At 36.3% G+C, this 27,501-nt stretch overlaps 2 protein-coding genes across 2 annotated transcripts in view; one reads left to right on the top strand and one right to left on the bottom strand.

The window, feature by feature from the left end:
• Positions 1 to 425: 425 nt before the first annotated feature.
• On the bottom strand, positions 426 to 2,264 carry LOC134649890 (large ribosomal subunit protein bL32m). The gene is made up of 4 exons (XM_063504723.1): positions 2,123 to 2,264; positions 1,775 to 2,011; positions 1,121 to 1,248; positions 426 to 618 (listed from the first exon to the last, which is right to left on the bottom strand). The coding sequence occupies exons 1-4, from the start codon at positions 2,205 to 2,207 to the stop codon at positions 481 to 483; spliced, it is 588 nt and encodes a 195-aa protein (XP_063360793.1). The 5' UTR covers positions 2,208 to 2,264; the 3' UTR covers positions 426 to 480.
• A 456-nt stretch (positions 2,265 to 2,720) lies between these two features.
• Positions 2,721 to 27,501, top strand: part of LOC134649585 (all trans-polyprenyl-diphosphate synthase PDSS1) — an 83,855-nt gene continuing 59,074 nt past the window's right edge. Inside the window, exon 1 of the mRNA XM_063504402.1 lies at positions 2,721 to 2,960. Coding sequence (XP_063360472.1) covers positions 2,811 to 2,960 — 150 coding nt within the window. The 5' untranslated portion in view covers positions 2,721 to 2,810. The remainder of the gene's footprint in view (positions 2,961 to 27,501) is intronic.

Raw genomic sequence — 27,501 nt, 5'->3', positions numbered from 1 at the left:
GCGTTATAATGCCGAAAAAAATTAGCAATCATAGTCAGTTTTCTAAAAATTCTACAGTTTTTTTGATAACATTTAATAAAAAGTTAACTTGTTTATAATTTGTTGCTCAGCCGTAGGTAAAGCCCCGTCTCCATTTCGCGCGGCAAGCTATCGAACATTGGAACGCTGGCTTGCGAGCCAACCCGGTATCCATTGCGCGCGGCTGCCGCGTGAGCCAATGTTCGATAGTTTGCCGCGCGATATGGAGACGGGGCTTAAGAGCATGGTGGTATCGTGTCATGATTGTCTTATCATCTTTATATTTTACAAGAACAACTTCTAAAATTTAAAAATGACTTCACTTCCAATGTGCATTGTGCAACTCTATCAGCTTCTCAGTACATATTATTTACTTGCTTCTTGTGCTACTGAATGAAATTAAGTGCTTTAGTATAATTATTTATTTAATAAAATTCTACAAACTATTATATTTATGTCTTTTTAAGCTAAATCTGTAGGCTTCACGTCAGTTGAGTTCGAGGGCTGTTGTGTTGATTTTTGCAGTAGATTCTTGCTGAACCATTGAGGTCTTTCCTTCTTCATTTCAATCACTCTTTTGCCATTCCAAAACTCCTTAGCCTGAAAATAATTTAGAATTTATAGTTTTAACTTTAATGACACTTAGCAATTGAGACTGCCTTACGAAGTTTGAGAAATTATCTTTCATAAGTTCAGAGAAAGTTGAATACCATGCCTCTTCTATATTGGCTGTTGTAAACCTTATTGGAATGCACAAACACAAAATATTAAACTGTAGCTGTGCGCGTCTGTTGCCGTCCTTGGGGTCCACACGGTTAAATAATGTAATCTCTAAAACAAGCTTTTGGCAGGCGTAGCTCACTCCGCGATTTCGTCGCGTCACTACAAGTACATCTGCCCACATCAATTTTGGTGTCTAGCAGTAGTTAAGGAACGGGCGCCTGCTTGTGCTTGCGCTTATATCTCTCGTGATAGACGCGTTTCATTAGACAGTTAACCTTCTGTACCTACCTAGTACTATTATTTATTCTATGCTTTTGGTTAGTAATAACTCAAAGAAGTAACCCATATATCAATTAAAGAATTATGGAAGCAACAGCACCTTTTCTGGAAGATTCTCTCCTTCATACAACACAACAACGTCTTCTGTGATTGGTCCGACACCCAGCTTCTCTTTAATCTGGTCTTGGATGAGCTTTGTTTCTTCTTGTATTTTTTTGTAGCAGTGCTCTGAAATAACATGTCCAATTAATTATAAGATAAAAATATCATGATACTAAAAAAACCAAGTCTGTTTTAACAAGGTATTCCCATTAGTCCCCATTAGGAACTGATTGGAATAGGTGCTTCATATAAATCATTGCCATTTGTCCCTGCTTCATGTATGGCATCAGTCATGTGGGACGGGACAAATAGGAAAACACCATTTTGACACAAACCACCGTTTACTTTTTTTTTCCAAAATGATGTATAAAGCACTAAAATTATAATTAATTAAATCGTAGATCTAATTAAATTGAATTTCACTGATGAATATTAACACATTCATTCATCCGCGCCAGGCCACAAAAATTTCGTCATGTAAAGCTATCACGATCCCGACTATCGGGTTGTCCAGCCTGGGAACGAAATTGCAGCACTGTATGTGTTAAAAAATATCTTGAATGAGAATAAATTAATAACTATAATCTACAGCAACAATGAAACGTTTACCTCCAAAGCTAAAAAGCTTAACTTGAATAAAGAAATAACAAACCACAAAGTCGGCCAATCTCATGGTGGTGTCCACAATCCCGGCACACTTTGATGTTTGTTTGCGGCACCAGCGGCTTCCACACGTACTCTGGGTAGCCGAACTTCCTCTTAAGTCTCTTCTCCACGGTTCTACGAAATTTCGGAACAGCCAGTAGAAAGCCGTCTCCGACAATGTCTTTGATTGAAAACTTTTTCGGGGTAGAAGCTCTAGGCTCATAAATATAAGCCAAGGCAAGCTCTGCAAGAAAGATTCAGGAGTTTCATGGTTAACATAAGTAACAAGTAGCAGAAATCGGGTAACCGAAGGTAGACCAAGCCAAGGAATAACCAACATACATAGTATACATACCGTTTGGTGGGTGACCGAGTGAGGAAAGAATACATTTTTCTATATTTCTCAGGATATTGACCACCGTTGAAATACGTGGTAGCATTTTGAGTATGATTTATTTCTAATTTTGCAAGAAAAGTATCACGACTATAAAAGGTTAGGTTAAGTATCATGTCAGTGTCAAGTTGACATTGACATCAACACAAGACGGCAACCTAACCATAAAAAAACCTGAGCCGACCCATTCAAGACATTGGTGAGGACGATGGTGATAATAATTCAAACAGTGTGAGATTGGATTAGCTTGCCTGTTATAGCTGGTCAAACCAAATTTGTCAGTAAATAAGAACAAAAAAAAACTATACTCATCCCTTTCTTTTAGGTGCTAGTAAGACAAAGATAGTATGATTCTCTCTGTCTATGTTTGAAATGAGACAGTCCTTTGACAAACTATATTTTTAATACGAGTTATTATGCTTCATTAAATGTAACATATTGTAAAGAATGCATTAAGATTATATTGAATTAAAAAAATATTTTGTATTCTAAAGCTTAATCTTTTCTTGGATTTAGCCATTTAGCTGATACTGGCAACACAACCCAAGATGGCGCTTGACAATCAGCTGTAAGTGGGGAGGAAAAGTCGAATGCTCGGCTCGAGTGTTATGTAGTTCATGTCCTCAAGCGTTTCGTTGCAGTTGTAGCTATGGCGTGTTTAAGCCCGAGTAGGCTCTGTGCTCGTGTTCAAGATAAGTTACTGTGTCAATTCGGACATAAAGTTCGCAGACAAACTGTATTTGTGAAACTGAAACCTCCTGGACCAACTCCCTTGCGGATATTTGGAAGGACATGTCAGGTTAGAAAAATCTTTTAAACTTTATTTTATTGTCTGGAACCTATTTTTTCTAGGACCGGTCAATAAACCTAGATATTTTCGTGAAGCATTCAACTATTACCCAATTTATTATGTCATTTCGCTTGTTCTTGAAGAGGTCCTGTTTACATAACAGCGTGACAGTAACCTCTATGTCAGCTGATTGATTATTGAAAATAAATCAGGTTTTATGAATGAGGGTGTAAAGAATAGTAGGCCTAGACGAGGTAGAAAATTAATTCTTAATAGGTGTATAGTTTGTGAGGTCAATTAATGGAAATGTGAAAAGTGAAATCTGTTCGTGGGTCGCCGCAGCGGGCGGTACTGGACAGTGGGTCGCGCTCGCGCGACGGCTCGGTCTTGGGTTTGTTCAACGATTTTCACTATATTCATAATCACAACTCTTACTTTCGACAAACAATGCTGATCTTTGTATTGACTTTAATTTTATAACTAAAATCGTGCTTCGAATCGAGTACGATTTATTTGATCCAATCGAGATAACCGGGTCCCTATTAAGTCCTATGCAATTATTTCCAAGATAATAGTTTTAAGTATATCTATTTATACAAGCGCAAGCTATTCAAAATATTTCTTAATCATTACTAAATTGTAGTCATAAAACCAGTGTTATTGCCGTCGTAACAGTTTGAAAAAAAAAATACTATGAGGGCAGCGTCCCCCCTATAAATAGGTGGGCATTTTCCCTGATTTTACAGGATATTAACCCTGTATTTGCAGAAGTAAGACGCGCCGGCGTCGTGCTTTCTCGCGCAGCGTGCGAGCATGCGATACCGACCCGATGCGAACGAAACTTTCTAAGCATTACAAATATTTTTCGCATTAATATTTCATTTACTCTTTCATTGGCAATAGAGCTAACCGATTTCTTTATACATAGCGTGGTGTTCCAATTACAAAAATAGTCGTTACGACCACGAAAAAAAATTAGTTAATTGTAGTTTTTAATTGGATTGTCCTTGCAACAGTTTTAAGGAATTTCGTCAAGTCGTAATGGTAAAGGTAGAGAGTCGCTCGCCGTTAGTGAAAGTTGTGTGATGATTCGTTGAATTTTTAATACCTAGCGCGAAAACTGGGTGGGTAAGGCACCTGTTGAAGTGGCTAGCCTTTCTTAATTTGTTTCAATCCATTTGGGGAACATTGACCTTGTTTATCTGTGTTGATTTCGGTCTGTGGTTGTTTCTTTTTCACGTCTTATACAAGCCATACTGGTAATTTGAACCTTAACCATGATTTTACTTATTGAAAATAAAGAGCCGTGCATATGAACCAATCGACGACCAACCTGTTAGATTCGCATGTTTACGTTTTCTCTATTAGACTAGCTAGACATACACCTTCATACATCGCATTGTTTCTTACATTTCCTTTGCTTGGAACCTAGTGTTACTGTTAACCTACTAATGGAATACTTGTCGCAAACAACTTTAACCGCAGGACATGACACCGCATTTTCTAGGTATATCTACGTAAATATATCTTTACAATTTGCCCCTTACTACATTACAATAAGGCGAAAATCTGACCGTTTATCGTAGTCGCTCGCAAGTATTGTCACACTTTCGGTAAGCCAGTGTTACCAGTTTTCAAGTACAAGTGAAATTGTTCTTCAGTAGGTACTTACTCTTGTGAAGGAAATGGTGAAATAACTTCGTATCCGTTTGCCAGCCTGATTACGACCAGTTTTACTCATCAATAAACCAATGTTTGTTGATCCTATTCTATTCTGATCATTTATAGTTTACTGGAAATGTAGATAACGCTTACTTCTTTTACTTGCTTCTTCATTCTGTGCCATTTTCTTAGTTGTAGAAGTGTGGCAATGTCATACTCCCTAGGGTCGTTTTCGTCTTTCTTTCAAGAGAAAGAGTTTTCCTATTCTTTTACCAATCAATGTTTTTATATGAATGTTAAGCCGACAAAAGATTATTTATTATCATCTTGAATAGACAGTTGATTATTGATTAATCACCTTCATAAGAATTTTGAGATAAGAGTACTGTTAGCAGCAGAAGTTCCTAAGAGTATGAGGAATCCAAAAGTATGTACTTGTACTTATTCAAATTACTGACAGATCACATCTCGCGCGCAGTAATTATGCATTACGTGTTACTATTATGAATCAATATTAAACCGAGCTGTTTAAATCTTGTTCCTCGTTCAAATCTTATTAAATTTAATTCAGGTCAGCATCAATTGGCATTACAGGTGAAATGAAAATGGTTCCATTTCATTTGGATTTACGCATCGGTCGAATGCGTTCCGTCGCACGTAACTCAAACGATACTTACTAGAAATGCGGAACATACAACTATTTGTTCGTAGAGGTTATTGTATAAGCGTTTGTGGCAGCGCTCAACGCGTTATTTTCGACTTACAACATTTTGCTGTATCCTAAATTACGTACGTGATGACAATACAAAGGTACATTAGGTTTGAAAGCGTGCTGTATGTATTCGTAAAAATCTGTTTTACGCAACTAGAGTCTGTTGCGGGTTAACATTAGCTGTTGTTCTTAAAGTGTGTTGGACGGACGCCTGGAGATATGTAATGTAAAGCCCCTTTTCCCTTGAATCTCGAGCCTTCATTTAAGGCCTGTGCACACCGGCTGCGTGTGCGGCGTTGTAATATACAGATCCTTATGAGAGACGGCACACCGCTTGCGTGACCTGTGCGTGTGCTCGTGTTAATAATTTCGAAATCAGGTAAACCAAGCGGACATTCGCGATTGATAATTTGATAACGGTGAACATTTTTTTAAAGTTATGATACAAAACGTGACTGACTGATCCAAATCAATATTTACCCTAAATTTAAACTTGTACTAGGATAAGCAGGAGTGAAGTATTAGGATAAGCATTTGTGTAGGTAATTCAATTTAGTAAAAAACAATTCTTCTGCAAATAATAGGTTCGAAGCGAAGAATTTAGGTTGGCGCTTTGCTTTCGTTGCGAACTCTTAAAAAAATGCATAGAGCAGTCATCGCTAGCGTACAGTCGCCATCAGATATATCGGAGCGGCCAAGGTGTTCACAAATATCTTAACACGCCCCTATTGTCAACGCGTTAGAGTGCCAGTTCAGAGAGCGTCAGGTATCTCTTCAGCTCAATGAACAGCTGCCAGTAATGTATTCGATCGTAGACCGCCAGACTTTGTCCTTCTGCTGCAAGCTGTTGGGCAAGCGCGTTTCGGTCGCCACTCGCAAACAATGAACTCATCATCTGTGGAAGCAATATTAATTGCTGTCGTTTGCGCACGTGAGCTGTGTTTGATAAGGGTCCTGGCTTGCTTAGTGTTGTGTAATTTGTCATTTACTTGCCTTGTTCCAAACGCTTACAAAACCAATGCTTGTGAGAAACCAGCTTAAGCGCGAGCTACTAATACTCATAGTTGTTTAAGAATCTCGAGATTATAAGTTAAACTGGTGATCGATTTACGGGCTCTCGGTATGCTTTAGGAATCCCCGGCCTTGTCTTGAAGTGTCTTTAGATTGTCCACTTTTGTATAATACGCAAATAAACGCTAATTCCGCTTTGGGATTGTAATTTCACGTAAATTAATGATGTCGTAGGTTTTTTAATGAGTGTACTCTGGGTTTCTTTGTTTGAGAACAAATAGGCAGTAGATTTGGGTTTGCCCGTTTATGACGTTAATTAACTAGATTACTCACTAATAAATTGATTGTATCAAGCTAATACGTATTCTAAGAAATAGTCTTGTAAGAAATTCACGCTAATTTCCCGGATATAAAACTAAAAATGACTATCAAGTGTTCCAAATATACACGCTCTCGTTCTTCTAACAGAAGAGTCTAATAGCTAGTCGTGTAACGACTCGAAACAAGTTTTAAAATTAACCCATTTCTATAGGTACAGCTTAGAAATTTAAATTGTAGTTCAAAAGGAACCACGCCTAATAAGAACATCAGTGCATCCTATTATTCCTCATTTTATATACATATATATTAATAAAAAATAGGCTCATCTCTAAATAAATTCATTCAATAACAATATATGTATAATATACAACCAACACAAAACGCCTGATTCGGACGTGTGTAAAGCCACTCACCAGTTGAAAAAGTAAGCGAATATTAGCCTAAATGTGAGCTTAGTGTCATCATCACCATTACAATTAGTATTAGGTAACTTAATGGGATTCCTTGATCAAACTTCAGCCGAATAAATACGTATGCGTTTTATTCAGAGCATGACGGGTGCATACTGCATATTTGGCAACCCGTATAATAGCGGTGCAATGCTCACCGTAGACTCGCAGTATGTGCATTGGGTACATTATAACATTGCGATGTATCCGCGAAATCGTACGGCCAATGCCGGCTAATGACTGTACTGTAGTGAAGTCGGAAGAGAAACTAATACTATTACATTTGTAAAATAAAAGTAACTAAGTGTTATTCGTGAAATTAAGATATAATTTTCCCTTTGATGTACAAGATCTGAGCAAAGCGTCAAAGACGATAAAGTGTATGTTCAGTTATTTTTGAGCACTTTGTTCTTCGCTCCGATATATATGATGGTGACTGTAGTCATAAAGATAACAAAATCGTGCTTCAATACAAAGTGTATAAGAAAATATACAGGGTTATATTTCATGCTAACCTCGACATGAGAATAGACAGTGCCAGTCCCTTAAATTGGTTGTAATTTATAACTTATAAATAAATACATCAGCGTCAAAAGTTTTAGCTCATAAAAAGTAAAGTCTAGTTCTTCCTTCATGATAAATTATGTCACGGCTTAGACCGATTTATTGATAAATATTGATAATTTATTTAATGTTCAACCTAGAACCATTAATTTATCGAATTTGGCGTGAACACGTATACAACCTCATTCCTCTCGTTTTGTAATACACCATTTATGTTCTACATAATAATACACCATTCTAGAATCCGTAAATTATAGTGGTATATTGTGGCCTTAGCTGTGGCTGCGTGTTGCCTACATGTTAAGCCTTTGTGACTAATTAGAAGCTGTACTTTAATCATCTTTAGGCCGGTTGTACACGGTGACTTTTTCTAGCAATCTATATAAATAAAATAAAATAAACCGGACTGGCCCACCGAGAGTTCCGTGCTTTTTAGTATTTGTTGTTATAGGGGCAAGTGCGGCAACAGAAATACATCATCTGTCAAAATTTCAACTGTCTAGGTTTATGAGATACAGCCTGGTGACAGACAGACGGACAGTCTTAGTAATAGGGTCCCGTTTTTACACTTTGGGTACGGAACCCTATTAGATTTTTTTTAGGATCTGTTTACACATTGATTGGTGGTCATTGAGAGTTCGTACATTTCTTACTTGCGTTTAATATCAAATGTATGAACTCGCACTAAACATTAATCAATGTGTAAACATGCCCTTTAATAACTAATAATGCTGAACCTCATTGTTTAGTGTTGTTGTTTTAAAGAATATAGAAAAATTGACAATTCCTATGCCCTTTGATTTTCTATGAACTCGCACTAAACATTAATCAATGTGTAAACATGCCCTTTAATAACTAATAATGCTGAACCTCATTGTTTAGTGTTGTTGTTTTAAAGAATATAGAAAAATTGACAATTCCTATGCCCTTTGATTTTCGTTAACCCTTTGATCGCCAAAGACATCAACTGACGTCCGCGGCTACAGCCCAACCTAAAGTAAAAGCGAATTGTCGATGGTGCTCTCAGCGTTATTTTTTTTACCCACTGCAAAAAAGAGCTTATATGTTCGATAGAGGCTATGTTTTTAGTTATGTAATTATGTAGGAAATGCTACAGACGGTAAATAGACAGCTGCCTTCCCCGTTAATATATTATATTATAAAAAATCTAGAATGTACTACTCGTCTTACCTAATTGTGAATCATCCATGTTCAATAACACATTAGAAGGAAAAACTATAAACACGTGATTAATTGTTTTGTTTTTATGAAAGACTGAAACAAACAATCCTGTCTTTTGTGTTTACAGGCCTTTTTTGTAATTCATTGTAATATAAAGAGTTTTTTTTAATCATTGTCACATTTCAACATAAAAAATAATGAATACATGTCATTATTACATAATAATGACATGTATGCCCACATGGGTTGGGCAACCGACATGTATTGTATAATTTCGTTGTTTGTATTGTACAAAAATCGGTTTAAGATTAATTCTTATTATGATAGTTAATGATTATTTTATAATTATATGATTCAGTGTTATGTATCTAAGCTTAAGTAGGTAGGTAATGTAAGTTATAACCGTATAACAGTATATGCATATGTTGTATTTTTGAGTCATATATTCCATCGTAGCGTCAGAACTACAGAGCCGTCAGAGCCTAGCCAATTTCAATGGTTGTGGTGTCAATAATGTCCCCATATTGGGATGTCCTCCTCCAATTGAGGGGGGATTTAAATCTTCTCGGGGCAGAGGTGTACGGTTGGAGCCGGTGTAGCTTTATTTGACGTTCATAAGCGCATTGTAATTATGGCTACTTGAATAAACTTGTCTTTTATCTTATCTTATCTTATCTTTAAATATATTCGCTTGATGGCCCGTCTGGCATACATATTTAAGCTATACTATATACTTGTACCGGGCCTATTTTCAACTAACTCTTAGAAGTACATATACATTTCATAATCATCATCATTTCATTCTAAACGAAAGTAAAGTCAGAATAAAATTATTAAACTTTATACTGGTAAACTCTAAAAAAACTCTCTTTATCATAAATATTAAATAACTTTTCAACACTTTTGGACATGTAGGGCATATATAAATACTAATTTTAAGTAGTACGTGATCGCCATAACGGGACTCGAATGCGGACTCGCGATGAAGATGAGTTTCACTTTCTTAAACAGGATATTTTTTATTTCAACAACTTTTTTTTCTCATATGAACACTTTTACAATATGCTAATTCGATGATACATCCAACAAATATTTACGCGTTTTATACTTGATAACTAATATCTTACTCCAAATATTTGCTTTACGTGTGAAATTTAAAGAATTGGCGTTTTAGATTGATTGAAGGCTGAAGCTTAGATTAGTCTAGTCTGGCAGTAGTTTTGTAAATGTAGTTGTAAATAGGCAATCCCATTCAAATAATTTTTAATTAAACTTCTGTTATTTAATAACGAGCCTAAATTCTACAAAGTTAGTTTTATTTCCTACAAAATTGTAAATATCCATCTTCCATCTACAAGTTCTACAACCCAGCTCGATTATACGATAACAGACCATACATTTACGAAATGGGGAATGTGGTATTGTCACAGATTATATAATAGTTCTTACGAACAGATACTTATCTCTAGGGTTGCCATAATTAGTCGGAACTGATAAGGGACAGTGGTATTCTAGGGCCATATTGCGCCTCGAAACTTTCGCGCGGGCCACCGAGGGGGTGTATCTGGTTTCTGCTGTTTGGAGCTGGGGTGGTTTGGAGAGGCCTGTTCTAGAGCGCTATTAATAAATAAATAAATATTATAGGGCGTTTTTACACAAATTGACTAAGCCCCACGGTAAGCTCAAGAAGGCTTGTGTTATGGGTACTCGGACAACGATATATATAATATATAAATAAATACTTAAATAAGTACATAGAAAACAACCATGACGCAGGAACATATATCTGTATCACCATACAAATAAATGCCCTTACCAGGATTCGAACACGGGACATCGGTTTCATACTTTTCATAGGCAGGGTACCCACTAGGCCAGACCGGTCGACAAAATACGGGACAAAAACGGGACCAGTAAAAATACGGGACGTGATACTTAAATACGGTGACAGTCCCGTATATACGGGACGTATGGCAGTATTGTACCAATTTTTGAATCTTGCATTTAAGTCAATCATGTGATCGACTTAAATCTCTCTATCACTCATCCATATTAGTGCGTCAGAGACATTGGCGTATCGTACGATTGGCATCTAGGCTAGGCACCCAAGTATGTCTTATCATTTGAATCGTTTGCAAGTAAGCAATGCCAATACATGGTGTTTAATCGCACGCGCGGGAGCCGCAATTACCCGCATTCGGGTCGAAGACGCGGGTCACGGATCAAGGCCGACGGTTACACGCGCGTGACACCGAGTGATGACAGGTGCAGTGCTTGTGGCACGGTTGTGACGGTTGACCTACGACATTCTTGTGTCAGAAGAACGTAGCTCAACTGTGTGGGCGACAAGTCGACAACATTTGGCAATTGAAAGCAAACTATTGAATGTTTTTCTTGTTCAGTTGTTTAGTTAGGTCAAATCCTTTAAGGCGACTTTGCTATTTTGACAATTTGGCGACGTACATAAATATAGATGGCAATTGGGCCCAGTTTTAGATAAACATTACCTTTTTTACATTTTTTTATTTACCTAAATCTGCAATGTTATTTAGATAATAGCTTGCAGGTTCAGTTAATTCGTTTGTGGACACTGCGTACAATAGTGAATTTATGCATAAAGAAAAACAAATAAACAAAAGGCCCGCGTGCAAAGATTTCAAAAGTAAAGATAGGCCCATATAAAACCTGATCCAATGCTAATAAAAACCGTTAAAGGCTCATAAAATATAATTGTCATTTTTATAAACTTGGCTCATTTTTCAGGGCAAAAACAATAAAAAGTATAAAGTACCGAGAGAAATAACCCATTTATCCCCTTGTCCAAGATACGCAAGATATGATCTTTATATGATTCATGTTTCAGCCGAGCTATTATAGTTCTTATTGCTTTTACTTAAGCCTTTTGTCATCACACTTATTACAAAGTTCAAGTATGTACGTACGAGTAAGTACGACACACTATGGAAGTAGGGACAGGGACTTACCCACTTGCTCAACGAATACAGTATTGGTTTCCATAATATGGGATTACACATGACTAGTTTTAATTGTTGTATGTATATTATACTGACATTACTGACTAGTTTAATTTACGCATGACTAGTTTAAATATTTGTGTGTATATTCAATTATCATGTATTATTAAACGCAAAGCCCCAGTACCTAGCCGGCGTTTTATAATAGTTAAGTACCTTTGTCAGATACATCAGATGCGTATGCTGCACGGCGCCATATCCATGCGTAGACACTTGCGTGAATACGCTGGTAGTAATATATCTATCTAATACCTTTAAACGAGCAATTCTTGTTTATTTATATATATATTTATATCGGGGATCTCGGAAACGGCTCTAACGATTTCGATGAAATTTGATATATGGGGGTTTTTGGGGGCGAAAATCGATCTAGCTAGGTCTTATCTCTGGGAAAACGCGCATTTTCGAGTTTTTTTATGTTTTCCGAGCGAAGCTCGGTCACCCAGATATTGGAATTATATGTGAGATGGCACATCGCTGGCGTTGCCTTCGCAAAATGATGCTTAACGTGCGTACCTGGTGCAGTCTTACTTTACATGCAGTTTTACATACGCGTCAGCAACAAGTTATCATCATTCTCTTGCTCTTATCCCATTCACCTGGGGTCGGCGCAGTATGTCTTTATCTTCCATCCCTCTCTGTTGCCTGTCATCTCATGTTTCATATCATCTCTCACACAGTCCATCCTTCTATAACGCATCAGCAATAGGTAAGTATAACATGATTTACCTTACATATTATGCACAATTCGACCTTGCATGTTTAGAAACGATTTGCTCTGAGATAATTTTAAACTGATATTGACTCTTATCGACCCAGATATAGCGTAAACGCGAACACTAAGGAACGCCCATGATCCTCACGCAACACCGATGTTTAGTGTCATTCAATACTGACATTACTAATTTATCTGTCAGTAAGGCATAAAGGTGCTATTAGATATCGTTTTAATTGACAAAGTTTAAGTAGTGCCTTTAGCCTGAGAACGTTAGCATTTTTCGTTCCCTTCCATTCCGTTACCATCATGCAAAATCTATGAAAAATGGTAACGGAATGGAAATAAAAATCTTAGCACACATTTTTCCTATTAGGGTTGAAAAAGCTCGTGTGCGTTATAAATTTAAAGTGCGGTTTTACAACTTAAAATAAAATGGCCCTATTATTTTATTCTACTAAAGGCAATATTTGCGTACCTACTTTAATTACATAATTTCTACTTTAGTTACTTACAAAATATTATTTTATGAGGTCAAACGATGAGGGACATAAAATATAACGATAATGATGTTAAATGATAGTCTGTGATATTATATTAGCCATGTATGTGTAGTACGCGAGTATGAAAATTTCATATGTAGCACAGAGATCCACAAAATGACTTCACATTATCGTGTGTATTATAAAAATAGAGGTATAGTAATAATAGTTACGGCATTAAAAACTCCAGGTTACATTGAAATCATCGTGAGAAATTCTGCTTACCTACTACACGTGCGAAGATAATTTAAAGTCAAGTGTGTATTTCTCGACCCAATTACTGTCAACTTGATTTGTTTTTAGATGTTCAACAAGTCAACTATAGATTTTTACTCCGATGTCTGAGGATGATGAAATTAAACAAAAAAAAAACATGCGGTTACAGTGTTCAAATTGAAAGTATACGCCGCCAGCGCGTTGATGTCTTTTGCTAGTGCAACAATTCGGTATCACTGACTTAAGTTACATTTTATGGATAACTTCATATACTTAATAGAACTTTATTGGAAAACTAGGAACTGTCTACGTCTACGTGGTACTGTCAGCGTCAATACTAGCGGATGAAATACTGTGCCAAAATTATCTGCCACCCTACAAATGTATTATGAATGGCTTTATCCACGTGATAAAATAACTGTCACTTTTTAACACCGTGGGATAGAAAGTGACAGGTACACGTTTTATCACGCTGTCACGTAGACACGACTCATCGTCTCTTATCTTGACTCATTTTTTTTAAGGTAATAGAGAATTATAGATACTTTTGACGCGTAGTCTGATTTTCATGCTGACTGTACTCATTCATGACACTCCATAACTAATTTCCATTGCCCAGTTTTAGAGGATGATATTTGAGTTCAAAGCATCATACTTTTACCCAGGTTGTAAATTACGTAGGCCACAATCCATTCAAATACGTTTAGTCGTGTCTTAGTAGCTACTAATACCAACAGGCACACCTCTATTACGCCTAGTCTGTGGCCTGTACGGCTACCATCAGTTTGTCACTGACATAAACGCCGTCGAGAACGTAATTTACTTTCTATACATCTCGCTCGTACTCGCATATTAGTGCAAACAAGATGTATAGAAAGTAAATTACGTTCTCGATAGCGTAAATGTCAGTTTTGACACTGTCAGTGACTCATGGTACGGGCTCTGCACATGCCTCAGATTTCACACTGGTCATAGTTTATTCCTCGCAACATACTAAATTAGATCTAAATCGTGTGAATTCCACACATTCTGTTATAATCGTACATCTTAAAGATTACAGTCCGACCTCCGCCACGCTCAGTACACATTTAGGCGAGCTTAACTCTGATTTATGGTGCTAATTATTTTACGGCCTTGTCACAGACTACTCAGAACACCGTATTATTGAAGCATTTACAAAGGGGTCACACATAGGTGCAAGTTTACTTGGGAAATACTACCATTCGAGGGGCACAACTGAGTTGTATTACTATAACAACTCAGGAATAACTCTAAAATTCATTTTTCGTATATTTTTTTGTATATTTGTAGGCACAACTAAAATAGCCATTGCGCTCCCATACTTAATTTGTAAAGTGTCATTCAATAGAACTTGCTAACTATGTAAACAAAAGTTACTAGTAAATTGACATTCAGTGTCAATTTTAGTATGGCGGTTTGTTTACATAGTTAGCAAGTTCTATTGAATGACACTTTAAGGGAGCGCTTATGTGTGGTGACCTCGATTATCGTATATGCTCCGTCTAGTGATTGAGGTGGTCTGTGGACCTTATACAGCGCTCTGACCATTTATAGCTCTTATATCTTTGAAATAAGGCCCAAGAATCGTCAGTTAACAGTATACCTATGGCACTAGACGTACTGAAGGCTTACGAAATATGAAAAATTTGATAAGGTCGTGACATTGAGTGTCATCCTCCGTGCTTTGAGCGAGCGCCTTTCGAATTTGGACAATAAGATAGAGTTATTGAAACGACCCTCACAGGAACTTGACCGCTAAATAGACGGGAGCCCTATTACAATATAAATACAATGAAATATTATTTATTGCACGGTAATAACAAAGAAACAGTACACAAATTTCAAGCATATAAATTGAAATATGGCGGTCTGATCGCTAAAGAGCGATAGTATCTCATCCATAACCTTTGGAGCCTACAGCCTACTCGAACTTTTAAAGTCTTAATTTGATTTGATTTTTTACATTACTTATTGTGCATATCGCTATACTGCGAGTAATATCAAATCAAGGTGAAATATTAAAAGGTCGAATAGGCCTTTAAAAAACGCTCTAGTTATCAAGTCGCAGATACTTAATCAATCGAAATTAGATATACGCGGTAGACCCATTGAAAACTTTTGAATACCTACATTTTTATTCATCAGTCTTTGCAAACAGGGCCTTTGCAAACAGGGCCATCAAAGCATTGACATAGATTGTCAATGCATCAAAGTCTTTGCAAAAAAACATTAAATATGTATGTATTTGTTTAATCTTTAATCGATCGTTGCACAACATATGTTAGTACAAGAAAGAAAGTTTAAGTGCAGGGATTTTTTTGAGGTTAATCGTAGGTACCTACAACCTAAATTTCTGATCATGATGCGCAAATAAACCTGTACCAATAATGTAGGCACATAAATCCGTTTCCGTGCCCATGCGCATTTTTCAGGCCAATTGGATCGTGCACCTGACATCAAACCGATATTTGAATGATATTGGAATCATATTAGCTGTCGTTTGCGCGTTCTTTTCCCTCGGATCCGTGCAAGTAAGTGCGAGCGAGACGCCCGCGTGAATGCCACTAATTGATTTGTTTTATTTTTTTGATCACATAAATAACACAGCATCACAGTAAAACTAAGGTACTGTGAAACTACAAAAAAAATATGCAAGTAGACAGAAAAACAACACACATAAAAATGAAATACTAATTAAACATGGGCGGCGATGTAACAGCGCAGGCGTGGTGGCTCCGTATGATTTGGCGTATGATTCCAACATCATTCAAATATCGGTTTAATGTCAGGTGCACATTCGAATTGACCTCTTTGTAAAGGGTCGGGTTGCCGTTGACCCATATTCGGAACCGGTTTCGACTAGTTTTGAGAGTGGATTCCTCGTCAGGCCGTGTTAGATAATTATAGGCACGTATTATGAATTAAGGCCCATGCACTGCGGGGCTCCTCCGTATATTTAAATAGTTTTGCCTACAGTTGCATCAAGAATTACAGGCGTATTCTGATTTTAATAATAGGTTATGTATTAGATTTGGATTAGTTATGGATCTGATCTATTCCATAACCTGTTATTCATTTATTAAAATCAGAATACGCCTGTTAGAATAAGTAAACTGAAATTTGTCGGTCTCTTAGCCTAGTCGGTACCTAGTGACCCTGCAATTTGCTGTCATTGTCATTAAAATTTCATACTTATATACAATGTATAATGATAATTTATATGACCACGTATTATATGGTCATATGCGGCAAAAGTGTAAAGAAATAATTACATATTCGAATTGGGAATCTCATCCTTTTTAGGAATTCGGTTAAAAATAAAAACGTTCAATATTTTGACAGGATACTTATACAAATTAAATTTATACAGGTACGTAATAAGTACCTTTGGTTCATATAATAATCGCACTTAAAATAATTGACTGATGATGGTAGGTACATGATCCTTATCCGATTCTCGTTATGTACAACTGTCAATCTACCGACATGATGACATTTTGATTGACAGTGTGTTATACGAAGCTTACTAGTGGAGTCAATATAAAGTTAAAGTTACATTAATTGCACAGTCAAATGTTTCTACACGGGTGAATTATATATCAGATTGAATACCCGTCTGCGAATTAACAACTTGATATCTGTTCCCGTTTTTGAGAAATAACATTTATTTTATTTTATATTTTATACTACCTAAACAGTAATTTCACACTAGAGATTTTTTGAAGAATGGGCTATGAAGCTTACACGACTACACGGTCAGAATTTCTCCCGACAATAATATTAATTATAGATTGAATGAAAAAAACAATAATTTTGTAAGTTTTTCATGACCGAGAATATCCCACACTGAGAGAAAAGTTTACTATTGTGGTTAATAGTATTTGTTTCCATCATGTTTAATTTATCTGCCCGAGGAACTGCTATATTCGCAGAATAGCAGCATGATTTTGGAAACAAACAGTAAATAATGTTCTACACAATTAATGGACACTTCTAGTTTTTTGGCAGTAACTGTACAAGTTATTGAAGAATAACATACTTATTTTTCTCGCAATAATTAAATCAATTTCCAGCATAAAAAGTCAATGAAGTATGCTGTATTTCCAGGCTTCCACAGAGGCCAAGTCAAACTTTGTTTAAGATGTCAAAAAGATATCATTTTGTTATCATTCGCCCAACCGTCTCGCTCGCACCAATACGTATTTCATCTAGTACGAGTGAAATGCACGCGCGAATGATATAAAATGACATCTTTTATAACAAAGTTCGAATTAGCCTCAAGGTATATTAGGAAAATATACCTTATGACTTATGGCATTGCGTTAAGGTTTAATAATTCAATGCATGAAGTGTCTGTGTTTATGTGAAAAATGATAGGTGTCAATTTTTATATCTATTCACAAAACGTTTAGAATACAGGATGCACAGTCAGATATAAATAGACCCTTGAAGTGTTACAACTATCTATGATACTGGATCTCTAGCTTATTTGGTTAGTAAGTACCGTCCACCAAGTTATACTTCGAATAGCCACCAGGACAAATTCCAAAGCTAATTTTGAATTTTAAAATTTGACAATCCACGAGAAGAGTAACGTAACGTCAAAGGATATGTTTGTCCCTTTTCAACGATCCTGTCATCCGATGCTTGAGTAGAGTGAAACTAAAAGAAGCAAATGTCAGCAATTCGTAACGCTTAGTTTTTGTTAGCGATAGTTTTTGTGTTCAGGATATTATACTGAATGCACTGATACCAAATATACTCATATCCGAGACGACATAAGCGTAAATTTTTCTAGAAGACTTCGAGAAAAGGCCAGGCTACAATATCTTTATAGGTTGATTGATACTGAGTGTATTAACACCATGTTCACCCATATCCAAGACGATATGAACGAAAAGTAACCTAAAGCCACCCTACCAACATTTTCGTAACAATGAGAGATTATTTCTTGAAAATAATGTTGTAACTCCTTGTAGAGCACCTACCTGCGAAGAGATCGTGCTGTCAAAGTTGTTAATGATTTAATATAATATTGTTAATTAACTAAAGTTTTATTAATGCATCATTTCATCTTATACACCGCGGGATTTAATAACCCGAAAGATTTAAACCACGTATTTTTGACGACAGTACGAGTAAATAATGTTATATCAACATGGGTCCAATTATGTATTTTAATTGAACTACTATTTCAGTACAAATTAAATCATATTAATTTACCGCTTCTTTGTGAACAAACCTTTACTTCAGAGAGTGAGCGAGTTTAATTAATCTCAAGTAGAGAAACAGAGAGCGAGCATGACATTTCACGAATCACTCCGATATCATACACGCACGATACGATATCATGCACGGCGAATGCAGTGACATGTGTTCCATGACAAGAAGTGTCAAGTTATGTCTAGGATGATGTTTACGTTGAAATTATTTCAATTGATTGGCACCTCAAAATACCACAAATTGTATCAAAACTTTATTAATTAATTACTACAACAGTACAGTTATACAGTGCAGTTATTATTGTTGAAACTTTGCGATAAAATATTTTCCTTTGAGTGAGGTAACCAAAGCCATTAACCATGATTATATCCGAAAGAAATCATGCCTCTTATTGTTTTAACTCATACTACAGTTGGAAAGGGATGATTACTTTGTTAAAATCAATGAATGACCTTTTGTTAAAATATCGATCATGCTTATTAGTACGTATTTTAAATTCTCGATGTGTTGATTTATACTGAGTAAAGTAAAATAAACAACTATGTTAAACAATTACGCTTTTTTATTAATTTAATCAATTAGGTTTTCGAAGTGTGTACCACCGTTTTCAGCACATAGATTTAATTTTAAACGGATTCCATTATTTAGGTTTACAAAAGTGTTCTTTATTACTTCGGAAGCCGTTCGAATTTTTATTAATAATTCTTCTCCAGAGTTCACTGGTGTTGACTATTCCTTCCTTATCTTTCAGAGTTCCCCATAGAAAAAAAACCAATGGCGTTAAGTCGGGTGACCGGGCGGGCCAGGTTAGGACGTTGCTTCCACGCCCAATCCACCTCTCAGGGTATTGTTCGCCTAGCCAATTTACGAACTTCTAGGCTGAAGTGGGTCCGTCGTGCCGGAAGCACATATGTAGTTCTTCGGGTTTCCAAATCCATACACAAAGTGAATATCCGCTAAATGAGCCGGAGGATAATGCGGCATGGCGAATTTTATTTATTACAGTCAATCAAATTTAAAGATTTTATCTTGCGCATATCTTGCGTGACATATGAAATATGTCATTTTATTGACATCAATTTCGTCATTTTCGTCAAACTATCAGCCAGTTATCGTGAGGTAAATAGTTTGCACTCTCGTGATTGAGAACAGAACAAAATTTCGGTAGTGAAACCTTTTTGTAGAATAGATACCAAACTTAATTAAGTGAAACTGGCTAATAACCATGCAGTTAGTGCGCCTGCGTGTAAAATTAGTTGGTGGCTACGTCACGCATAAGGGTGTGTTAGAATTGAGATTTTTTAACTTGTGATTTGTTTTAAATAATTAATATCTCTTAAATTAAGGGTTTTTGGACTATGTGTTATATAACTTTATATACTCTAATTAGGCTCTAAAATCGTTGGTTTAAATCTTTCGGGTTATTAAATCCCGCGGTGTATATAACCCTATTACCCTTTGAATGACCTTTTTCACGTTTTCTACAGCAATGCAGTCGACTGCAGCATTTTTGAAGCGCGACATTGCTACCGACTGCATTACTGTGGTAAATGTCAAAATCGAAGTTCCTGTCTGGATTTTGGCGTCCATTAAAAATAAATAATCAAAGGAGGTCATCGATCAAATGGCCCGGAGGACAAGCCATCGTTAACTGGTAGAGAATGACTTATGGCATTAAGTCCGCCTCTTGTACTATAAGGTTTTTCTTTTGTGCAATAAAGATTAACCACTTTATTCATAAACTTTACGGGCCTGATTTAGTTCAATTATGTTTATCCCTTACTTACAAATACAAAAGTTAAAGTGACAGATAAGGACAAACGATTATTACTATTATTAGCTAATTGAGGTTTGTAGCGCGTTTATGAATAAGGGGTTAAAGAAATAAAATAAATACAGATGATGACAGTAATTATATACGCATTTTATTACGGAAAAATATTTAATATTGGGTGTAAATGAAACGGGAATTGGAAATATAAAATAAAATGATATTATATTATTCATTTCCGTAAGTCAAACCTTCATCTTTATTAGCATTGACATAACGCTCAACTTCGCACAAACCGTATGGTTTTTCACTAAGGAGTGATATATTCTCTTTGCGCTAAACTTTATGGTGGGTAGACAAGTCTGTATACTTGTTTGGAACTAACTGCCACAGTCTGTCATAGCCATGTCATAGCCTCATAGCTGACATATGTGACATATAGAAGATACCGCAATGTATGCATGCATTGCGCGTTTTATAGGAGCTTGGCCTGAGGTGTGTTAAGTAAGCGCGCAACGCATACCGATGAAACTGGGTAAGATAGTCATGGGAGAATTAACGGTCGACCGGATCGCGAACTCTCGGCTGTTGAAGCGGAACGATCGTCTGCCGCGAACATTGAAGTGAGACGGAGATATGGAAGTCGATAAAACGTTCTCTACAGTGAATCAGTACCCGCCATTTAGGCTAATTTAAATAGCTTGGATGATTTAATAATGGTTTTATTCCATACAATATTACATAATGTGGGAGATTTTTTGTTGTTACACTAACATGAGAAAGAGATTTGAGAAAGTGAAAAACAAACCCACTGTCCATTTTCTCGAAGCAACGGAAACATTTTCAAAACAAAAATTGTTAATAGTAATTAAATGGATTAATTTACGTGAGAGATTTTTTTGTAGGATATAGTAAATATACAGAGCTTAATTAACATGTTATTGTTATGTACACATTAGTTATTTTAATAAAAAAAAATATTTTTAATAAAGAGAATTATTGGGAGCAGGTTTTGGTGTCAAGCTGGGAGAAAATATAAATACATAATGAGTATATGTTTGAGAACTGCATATTAAAAAATCTCGAGTGTCGGATTCATGTTTTGATATATTTTTTTCTATTTTAATAATAGTTTGGATTTATTAAAAGCATGTGACATATTTTGTGGAGATTTTTTTTAATATAGTATTTGCAACATAGGTTATCACATCTCAAAAAATCTCTGGTGTGAGAATTCATGTAGAGCTCTCATACATTATGAACTGTGCTGACCCGACTATACTGCCTTGATGGTTTCTAATTTCGCGTGTTAACTATTTTAAAGATAAATCAATTAATTAATTAGTAATGCGTGCTAGAAATTTGGTTTTGATCGTTTTGTAATCTAATTTACGCGTGGCTATTAATTTGAATAAGTACCTATTGAAATTTATGATTTGGTAAATGTAGGTAATTTATTTCAAGGGTAATTCATATGAATTTATATTTTGTTGAGGCCGATTTCATGAAGTTTACGTTTTCAGTGATCAGTCCAGTATCGGCATACCTTTTAAGTTTTAAGCAACATAACAGAGGATTGTGCTATAAGAAAAAAAACATCCTTATTTACGGCTTGGGCTGATATACACTCTGATTTTACTGCGAGGAAAATAAATTGATTTTTTTGCGAGCGAGATGTATAAAAACTTAAAAAGTAAGTTACGCAGACGTTAGCGAACATGTCAGTTTGACACTGCTAAGGCAGTCGTGGTAAGCCTATAGGAGTGAAACAGATGGTAATACTATCTCGGTCGTCAGTTTTGCGGATAGTACAGGCCGCGTAGCCAACGTGCCAATCGCTAACGCTCCATAGCGAACGAAACACAACTGTCACTGTCACACTAATATAGAAGAGTGATAGAGACACACAAAGCGATTCGATGGCGAAGCGATGGCGAAGCGATGGCGATTGTCACCTTGGCTAGGCCGCCAGCATTAACATTGTAGATCGTTCAGGCGGTCTAGCATGAGTTGCGTTCTCGCACGCGAGTCCATACTTGAAGTCGCGCTAGATTTATGGAGTCGCGCGCGAACGCAACTCATGCTAGCAGGTCAGATAAGCTAACCATCATCTATTGTCATCCACATCCCAATTAGCATGCAACAGCCGATTGCATACGCTAACCGATCCACGTACGCCCCACTCGTCATTCCCCGGAACGTGTCGATCGGTTCACTTCTATTTTAAGAGCCGATGAGCGCAAACTCACTTTCTATCGTGTTTTAATTGTTATGTGCGCGGACGCATGCAATTTTACGTGCGGCAATGTTGTTCGTCATTTACATTGCCCGCTATTTTTTATGAGTACTTAGGGTTGACAATGTTAGTCTGTTCGGAAACAGAAGAGTCGTGGAATGTATTGGGCCCCATACATTCCACGACACTTCTCTTTCCGCACAGACTCTAGCGTATAAGTCAAAATTATGACGAGTAAAATGAGTATAACAAACAAATACAATGAGATTTAGTACTTTCAAACAATTTCATTTAATTATATTTTCATTTTGGTGGCGTTATTTATATTCATATTAACTGTTATCAACTTTAGGTATTTCTGTTTATATTTAAGCTGCAGCGTTTTGTAATTTGGACCTTTAAGTTATTATATTATTATAAGTAGTTAACTTTTTCTTGCCTCGTTAGATTACCTAGACGATGTTATATCTAATTAATATAGGCCCTCTAGTGGATATGCAAAACACTGCTTTGATGTAATATATTTTATGATATAAACAAGTTAAAAAAGTAGTTTCATCTGTGCGTGCAGCCCTGAAATGCGATTACAGTTAATTGAATCTGTTTCAACCGAATTGTGTAGAACAGTTGTAGATTTGCGTGCTACATGTACCTACACATGTAAAACACCATCGGCTACACAGTATTGACCAATCTTACACCGTATTACATCGTGATAAGGCTTTTAATTGACTCGTCTTTACATCAATTAACATTTTCGATTGATATTATTATAGCGGCCGATGATTGAACGAAGAATATTAGATTCGTAACGTGGCTTATGATTTCGCATTTAGTTGGATAACTGCGCGTAACCCGCTGGTTTCACTGTGTTACGCGAATTTTATTATGGAATACAGCTGTCAGTACACTCGGCTTCGGGAGAATGAGTACTTATCAATTAGAATAATTTAATCTTTTAATTTTATCAATACGTTGATAATTTTTCGCACAGATATTTTCGCAAAGATTGACGCGATCACGGGTTAGGTTTGTCTATAATTTACATGTAAGTGTCCAAAACAACGAAACTTCTGTAGTCTCGTCTTTTATTTAAATGTGCATAAGTTTTTTTAAATCATAATGGACTATTTTGAAACCATCATAGGTACCTATCACTTTGTTATTTCTTGTTAAGTGATTCCTAGCCGTTGCTTTTAACTTAACAACTACACTAACCTTTTCGTATTAGGGATAAAACAAATGTACCAATTTTTTTCCACAACAGTGCTATTAACCGCTCTAAATCCTAGTACGAAGGCCGCCAGGGGCACCGGGATAAACGCTAACGTGACTTTGCGAACTAGTAAGTTTCATGAAGTATCAAATTTACAACAACAAAAAAATACAACAAATCATGCTCACTGTACTTTCAACGTAGTCTGATCGATTATGCAGAATAATGTACACGTGTGGCATCGTTAATAATTTATCGGAGCGTTTCGTGCGTGGGTTTCAAACCCTTGAAACGATCCGCGAACGGATGATTTGGAACTAATATGTTCATTGCGTTCGTTCAGTTTTGTACGCGTTCTTATTCTCATGGCAATAAAGTCGTGTTCAGTTTGAACACCTTACCCTTAGCAAATTCTGCTGCTAACTATTCGTCGTGTAAATGAAAGGTGATGTGCGCATTCAGACACACAGTATTTACATAATAACGTAGGCACACTCTATTTATCGGTTTTGCATAGACAACGCCGAGCTGTAAAATTATGCACTAATTTGTTTTAGACAATGAAGTGCAAATCTTCACAGCTCGTAATCACGTATGCGTATGGTGTTGTCGTTACGTAATTGGGGTTTAATTTTTTTATTTGTCTTGTCATGATTCAATGTTAATAATTATTATAAGCTTCTGTCGTATAAGTTTGATTATGTTTTACCTGTACCTAATTTTCTAATTATAAAAAATGTAACCAGGTTTTTTGCTGTCTGTTGCAAATTACTCATCAGCGATTATTTTCCTCTTTCCCGCTTTTCCGGTTGTAACCTAATTGAGCCTATTTATTATAATCGCTTGTTACTATTTTCACGTAGCTGAATTTTACACTCAAAGGGGAAACTAGGCCTCATTGGGATTAGCGGGTCTTTTAGTGAAACAAAATTAGATGAATTCGAGTTGTTTTTAGGGTTCCGTAGCCAAATGGCAAAAAACGGAACCCTTATAGGTTCGTCATGTCTGTCTGTCTGTCTGTCCGTCCGTTCGTATGTCACAGCCACTTTTTTCCGAAACTATAAGACCTATACTGTTGAAACTTGGTAAGTAGATGTATTCTGTGAACTGCATTAAGATTTTCACACAAAAATAGAAAAAAAAAATTTTTTGGGGGTTCCCCATACTTAGAACTGAAACTCAATTTTTTTTTCATCAAACCCATACGTGTGGGGTATCTATGGATAGGTCTTCAAAAATGATATTGAGGTTTCTAATATCATTTTTTTCTAAACTGAATAGTTTGCGCGAGAGACACTTCCAAAGTGGTGAAATGTGTGTCCCCCACCCCCTGTAACTTCTAAAATAACAGAATGATAAAACTAAAAAAAATATATGATGTACATTACCATGTAAACTTCCACCGAAAATTGGTTTGAACGAGATCTAGTAAGTAGTTTTTTTTAATACGTCATAAATCGCCTAAATACGGAACCCTTCATGGGCGAGTCCGACTCGCACTTGGCCGCTTTTTACTTTTCGTTTAGCGTATGGCGATGTGCGATTGTCATTTTGGCGAGGTCTGAAGTTGACCTTCGGCTACATCATCTGACTAGCTGTATGACATAATCGAAACTGTAATAATATTCATAGCAGTGTGAATACTTCCATCAAATATCTTTTCTGCTAAATACGTAGACAAACATATAGCGGCACACGTGTATAATATTATACCTCGATCGCGGCCCTTTGCACTGATTTTCAAAAAGGATGCCCTTTTTTTGGCCTAACCTTTGATTTACACATATTAACTCACATTTATAGAGGGTCTATCGCGAAATTTATTTTATTACCTTTATTTACCGACGTTTCGACACAGGTTTCACTGGTCGTGGTCGCTTTGATTTACATTTTGAAAATTGTATTAAGGGGCCCACTGATTACCAGTCCGCCGGACGATATCGGCCTGTCAGTTGTTCCGAACTGTCAATTTTTTGTTCTAACTGGGCAGTGGGCCCCTTTACACAAATACTAAATAGAACCTCTGTAAGAATTTATAACAAAGTCTGAAACAAAGTTTTTACAATTAAACTTCCTCCCAAAGTTTTATTTGCGATTGCTGTAGAAATAAGTGGGTACATCTTGTTCAAATCCCATCGGTTTCAAAAGTCTATCAAAGTTATTCAATTTAAATGAATTCGCTTTATATTTTTATCATAGGTATTCCTCGCTACTGTCAGATATCTAATGTGTCCTATATCTCTTTAGGGCGGCGCTGCGGTCACGCACATATTTAACGAGTAGATACTTAACAATTTTTACCAAAGTGCACCTAAGCTAGTTTAGTTAGTAAAGGGGCCCACCGATTACCAGTCCGCCGGACGATATCGGCCTGTCAGTTAGAACAAAAACTTGACAGTTCCGAACAACTGACAGGCCGATACCGTCCGGCGGACTGGTAATCAGTGGGCCCCTTAAGACATGAGGGCAGACCCCACAATCAGATGGGAATATTAATAATGCTGAGGAGAGAGAGAGAGAGAGAGCACCTAAGCTAGTTTCTATGAACCATAGGTAATCGATCGTAACAAACGGATTGAGTACTATGAAGTATGAACTGAACCACATTGCAATCAAGGACGACCGATCCAAGCTATCGCGTGAGGAAAGCTGCGTGCACCGTGCACCGTTACGGTGCCGTGTAGACCACGTAACGGACGGTCCCTATACTTATTGCTCATTAGTAGTAAAATAACTAAATTATCATTTTTTGACAGCTTACTATCACACATCACACCCGACATTGACCTCCGCGGATTCAGATCTTTCCGGAGATATTGGTTACGCTTCTCGAAAGCAAACGTACAAGTAACTCATTTACTTACTTTAGACAAAGCTATAATACTTATAAGACCACGTAACGGACGGTCCCTATACTTATTGCTCATTAGTAGTAAAATAACTAAATTATCATTTTTTTTTGACAGCTTACTATCACACATCACACCCGACATTTACCTTCGCGGATTCAGATCTTTCCGGAGATATTGGATACGCTTCTCGAAAGCAAACGTACAAGTAACTTATTTGCTTTAGACAAAAGCTATACCGCAAAACCTCCCAACTATGTATTGTCCAAATGCTTTTAACTATTGTCCAGAAATTTCAGAATGTAATAGGTACTCCAATAATATTAGAGTACATTCTGAAATTTCTGTGTTTGTTTATGAATCACAATTATTTGATTATCACTATTATCAGAATAAAACAAAAATAACATTGGTGTATTATTATGAAAATTAATTTATTATTAAACTTTTGGACCATATCTTGTGTATGTTTATTTGTTAACTGCATAGCATGATTTTTGTTAGAGATTGGCCATTTCTAGTAGTGTTCACGTACTTTACGGTTACTTATTTATGCATTGTTAGGACTATCGCATAAAATTATCTATAATAAATAATCATCCTTGTGAAGTAACTGTGACAAAGAATAATTATTATAGTGTCCATTATTAGATTTTTGCTCTAACTAGATGTACGTGATATTATTATCGCGTAAATAATAATTTATCGAAGGCCGAGGCCATAATGATTATATCACATAACGTCAGTGAAATACATCTGTTAAGCACACAATTGTGCATGCCTACGAGAACTGTGTCACTAAAATGGGAGTTCCAGTTTCTGTAA

The sequence above is a fragment of the Cydia amplana genome, chromosome 7 (assembly GCF_948474715.1).
Source record: "Cydia amplana chromosome 7, ilCydAmpl1.1, whole genome shotgun sequence".
NCBI classification, from domain to species: domain Eukaryota; kingdom Metazoa; phylum Arthropoda; class Insecta; order Lepidoptera; family Tortricidae; genus Cydia; species Cydia amplana.
Note: the sequence above shows the minus strand (reverse complement) of the source record. Positions and strands in the feature narration are given on the sequence as shown.